Below are 5,171 nucleotides of genomic sequence, written 5' to 3'. Positions count from 1 at the left end.
AAGGGAGCGAGCAGAAAATAGAAAAGGAATAGTAACCTAACGTTCACAGAATCACAGTGAGGGACTGAGGGTGCAAATCAGATGCAAGAAAAGTTATGAGTCTACACTCCAGCTATATTTTTCAGCATACTTATTTCTCATCAAATTGTTATATTGTCAGATTCAGCACATATTCTTTTGCTACCAATGAGCTACGGACAGTTTACCAGCCTGTACTAGACGTTTGGTAAGGACAACCACTAGAGCTTAAGATCCAACCTGCCCCTTTGTGTAGGGCTAAGTCCACAGGTCCTCAACATAGTGGTCCTAAGTATCGTTTATTCTCTCAATGTTCTACTTCTTCAGATCAATATACGTTTTATACCCTCACTACTCTTGCGGAATTGTACAAGGTATTAACCAAAATCACAATACTACCAAGGAAGGAGACAATAAAGCTAATTGATTTTAATTCTGGTTGCATATTCATTTGAGGATAAAGAAACTAGATGCCCACATAAAATTGTTGAAAGTGTAGCACAGAAAAATCAACTGTACCATTTGCATTTTACTTACATTTTGTTGCAATTTACAAATACTGTATCTTCTTTATGTATCCTGGACGAATTGATTTCAGATGCCATGCACTGAGAATTCATCTTAGACTGTTTGCCCCCATTGGGTCTCAGCACATGCTTGGAATTTTCAGGAAAAGTATGAATTCCAGAGATAACCAAGTTACCCTTAGGTAAACTAATCTTTAGATGAATTGCAAAGGCAGTCCCAGGTAAACATGCAATAGCATCATATTTGGCTTGAAGAAAGATTCAGACTTTCAGAGCAACTTTTTTAGTCAAGGATGAGACCTAGAACTCAATTTTCTCTTCCTCTCACAACCAAGAGAAACACCAGCCGTGTATCTTGAATTTGCAAGTTCCCGGGGTACTGGGGCTCCTGCAGTCTTCAGAACCGGAACAAGCTCTTTGAAAATCCTCCTATCCTCCTCATTCACAAACACAATAGCCATACCCTCCTCGCCCATCCGAGATGCCCTTCCAACTTGGTGAATATATTCATCAATGGAATTTGGTATGTCAAACAATATGACTTGACGCACTTTCAGGAGATCCATTCCACGCCCCAGGACACCAGTAGAAACTACAACAGATACTTCTCCTGTCAAAAATCTTCTCAAACTCTCTCTTCTCTCATTCATCGTCTTCTCACCATGGATAGAAACAACCTCCAATCCGGTAGCAACAGTAATTGCTTCAGACAACAGATCAGCACCAACTCTGGAACTCACAAACACAACAGCAGGAGGTTTAAAGTGTTGCTTGCTTTTCATTATCTCAAAAATCTTCTGCTTCTTCTTCTTCGACTCCACCCAAATGACCACTTGTTTGACTGATTTGTTTGGTCTGCTTGGGTTCCCACAAGAGATACGTATAACAGCCTTCGCCAGGGAGTTAGACATCTTCTCAACTTCCGAATGTAATGTTGCTGAAAACATCATAACCTGGGGATTTGAAAGCGATTGAAAAATCTGCAGGGCCTGATCCCTGAATCCCCTCTGCAGCAAGCAGTCCACCTCATCCAAAACGAATACAGAAACATCAGTAAGGTCAACATTGTGTTTCATGAGAAGATCAATCAACCTCCCAGGGGAGCCAACAATTAACTCAATACCATTTTCAATCCTGTAAATTTGCTGAGCCAATGGATCTCCACCAACAACTAGAGCAGTTTTGAAAGGCAAACCTTTTCCAAGAACTTTTGCTTGCTCTTCCACCTGCAGGCATAGCTCTCTGGTTGGAGCAAGAACTATTGCCAATGGTCCTCGCTTGCTTGTGCATTCTTGTGATCTTACTTGTGAACAGTGAGCAATTATGGGAATTAGAAAAGAAGCAGTTTTTCCTGAACCAGTATCAGCAGAAACAAGTAAACTCCTATTACTCATTGACGCAGGGATAACTTGCATCTGCACTGGAGTAGGCATACAATATCCTGCAGTCTCAAGATTGTGCACAAGCTTCTCAGGAAGACCACAGGAAGAGAAACACATAATTGGATCAGGAACAGCATCACCCTTGACACAAATGTCAAGCTTACTCCTTAGTGCACTGATCCGCCTGTCAGCCAAAGTAGGTATATCTGGAAAATTAGTGTCCTTAATACAGAAGCTCTCATCGCCCAGGGGAAGGTTCACACGCTTTGCTGCTTTTACTGCTGACTTTGTTTTAGCAGCGACTCGAGCAAGAAGAATTGTCTTGCATTCCACACTACAAATGTCATCATCAGTCTCATCACATATATATTCCCCATATCGGCCACACACAACACAGCGAGGCTCCCCAGGAAGAGCTTCTCTCTGCTCAAAGCATCTTTCCTTCACAGGTAAATCTGCAAACATAACACATACAAGAAAAAAGACATTTCAGGTGTCTGGTTGAAATACATGGGTAGTGAATCCAAGATGTGCTGGTATATGTCAGTCATCAATAAATGAAAAATGGGAAGAAGGCTGGTATTATGTTAGCAAGAATAGGGGAAAACCAAAATCACGCTAGGAGAAAAAAAAACAAAAGGACCATCATCTAGTCGAGTGAGTATGCAAAGGGCAGCAGATTTCGTTGCTTGATTTTTGATCTCCTAATACGGAAAATTAAGTCAAGAAGAAACTTGTGCCTTTCCTACATACAGTTTTAAGCCTTATAACCAGATGTGTTCTCTGTAAACAAATACTGACTGCCCATACGGATTATTTGCTGTAGAGTTTTTTCCTTCCTTTTTTTTCTGTAAAAAACTGCATTCCAGATAATGTGGGATTTGCAGAAACATGCAGCAACCAATTCAGGACAATTACCTTGCAACTCATTATTATCAGATGCTGAGACAAGCAAGTTATCAGCTGCTTGGTTCTCCCCTTGCTCCATTCAGTCCGGGAAGGAAGACAAGCACCAAGCAAACTACACAGAAGAAAGGGGGATCGATCAGCTCAGACACCTCAAATGTTAACCCGCCAAATTTTTACGAAGAAGTAAAACGTTAGATCTTCATATTTCGAAAACACATTCATAAAAAACTGCACGGATTTCGGTTGCTACCTACGATCTGTACCAAGTAGAATACGGATGCGAGTTAAAGCACAGCTCGTTACCCGCAAACTCGTGGGTCGCCGCCGCCGCCCGTCAAGCGCGGTCGCAGTCGCGCCCTCGCGGGAGCGCGCCCAATGCCGGAGCCCTTTCCGCAGCGGTCGTAGCACTAGTCTAGGGTTTGGAGCTTAGGGCGGAGGCGCCGCGGCCGAGCGACTGCTCCGGCGGTCCTGCCTGCCAGGCGAAGACGAGGACGGTGGCCTCCGACAGCGGCGGGGCAGGGCGGGTACCCTAGGCAGCTGGCCGCAACGGCGTGTCCGATGGGATCGAGACCCCCGCAACCAGCTCGGCCTCGTCGGCGGTGATTTGCCGGAAAGGAGGCTGCCGACAACTAGATGGAGGATAATTAACACCTCCGCTTCAGCCAGAGGTAGAGGTAGGTCCTGCCGCCGCAAACGTCTCGCGGCTTCGGAGCACGGGGCGGCGGCGGTGCCGAGAGGGGAGAGAGGAGCACGGGACGGCGGCGGACGAGCACGCGCGTCTTCGGCCAGGAGTGGTTCACGGCGAGCGTGCGGCGTGAGAAAGAAATCGGAGGGACCGCGTTAACCCGCGACGGGTCTCGCGCATGGGAAATTCCTCTGGACTCTGGAGATAGCGTGTCTGAGGAAACCGCAAAAGCAGGCATACACAGACGTGGTTGTTTTTTCTTCATTTTTTTTTTCTGAAGGCCCGGGCAGAGATTGCCGAGTTTAGGTAGGAAAAAGAAATGCAAAGAAAAAACAAAGAAAGGACGGCCCGATTGGATTGGGAAGTCAACATGGTAATCACTTCACACATCGCGGCAGCAGAACCGGAGTCTTTATAATATTCGCGGCACCCACCAACAATCATCCTTGTGTAGTCGCCGAAACTTCTATGGGTAACCGCGTCAACAGGAACCTAATGGAAGCAGACTGCACCCTACCGATGAGGCCACTACCATGCGGGACCCTTCGCCGAAGTGCCGCTGCATACACCACACTCCACCTGACAGAGTAGTACCACCAAATCCGGACCTCTCGCGGCAGCCTCGTAGTCGTCACCACGATGACACAACACGCGGGGGCCTCGCCACATCCTCCATTTGACTCCATCTCGTTCTCGACGCCTCAGAGAAAACACCACACGTGGGGGCCTCACCACGCCTGCCTCAGTACTCCACGTCACGGATCTGTTTCTTTGATCGTTGTTAGTGTGGGAAGCGATGTTACCCCACTTCCCCAGATCTCCATAAAACAACTGAGCCGCTGCCGCAGGACGGCCTCTCCTCGTTGCTTCACCCGCGCACGTAGCCTTCGCCACCACTTCAGCGAGCCAAGTCTGTCGCTTGCGCCATCTTCCGACAATGTACCGCACCGGATGGCCCAACCGAGCTGAAAAAACCACCGCGGTCTGCTGCAAACCTAGTCGTCCCACGATGCTGTTGCCGCAAGCACCATCCTCGGACGCAGTCCCACGCCGTACTGACCGTTGCCAAGCAACGCCAGCCGTCGTGATCCGCTACAAGTAGCCAACTGACAACCGTACAACACCCCCTGGCCGCCATCATGACTGTGATTGCCACCACGTGAGCTCGGCAGCCCCCTTCGAGCTTGCCACATGGCGGGATTGCCGCCACCAACTGTTACCGCCCAATGGATCCACGATGCCAAGTCGAGTCGGGTCTCCAGAGACGATGCCTCCAAGGAGGGCACGACGCTAGTGGCGCCGCCATCGCTCATCCAGGATCTGGACAGGGTTTTCACCCGAAGGAACCCCATGTAGGAGGGTTGTAGCTTCAAGATGACACCTCCAACAGGGAAAATAACGCCCTAGAACGCCTCCACCATCTGCACTAGCACGAAGGTCGGCGAGACCTTTCGCCCAGAGCACTCCAATCCATCGCTGCACGCTCTCAGTTTGACACTCGTAGACCACACCTAGAGCCGCTTAGCCAGGGCGGCGCCACCGCCGCGCCTCCATATGCCCTGTCGCCATGCCTCCACCTCCGCGCTCCACGGGCCGCCACCAGCCACCGCGCTTCTCCCCGTCTCCTCCTCCGATGTCTCCTCTGCATTT

At 48.8% G+C, this 5,171-nt stretch overlaps 1 protein-coding gene across 2 annotated transcripts; it reads right to left on the bottom strand.

Annotated features, from left to right (window-relative positions):
* Positions 1–794: 794 nt before the first annotated feature.
* Positions 795–3,727, bottom strand: LOC101763694 (DEAD-box ATP-dependent RNA helicase 41). 2 transcript variants are annotated; one of them, XM_022825001.1, is made up of 3 exons: positions 3,087–3,727; positions 2,846–2,948; positions 795–2,382 (listed from the first exon to the last, which is right to left on the bottom strand). In XM_022825001.1, exons 2-3 carry the CDS (start codon positions 2,913–2,915, stop codon positions 833–835), a joined length of 1,620 nt encoding a protein of 539 aa, XP_022680736.1. In that variant the 5' UTR covers positions 2,916–2,948; positions 3,087–3,727; the 3' UTR covers positions 795–832. The 2 variants fall into 2 exon arrangements, with proteins under 2 accessions (XP_022680736.1, XP_022680733.1); XM_022824998.1 differs by having other exon boundaries at positions 3,140–3,727.
* Positions 3,728–5,171: the final 1,444 nt, after the last annotated feature.

This window comes from Setaria italica, chromosome I (assembly GCF_000263155.2).
Source record: "Setaria italica strain Yugu1 chromosome I, Setaria_italica_v2.0, whole genome shotgun sequence".
Classification (NCBI taxonomy): domain Eukaryota; kingdom Viridiplantae; phylum Streptophyta; class Magnoliopsida; order Poales; family Poaceae; genus Setaria; species Setaria italica.
This window is presented reverse-complemented; position numbering and strand designations above follow the sequence as displayed.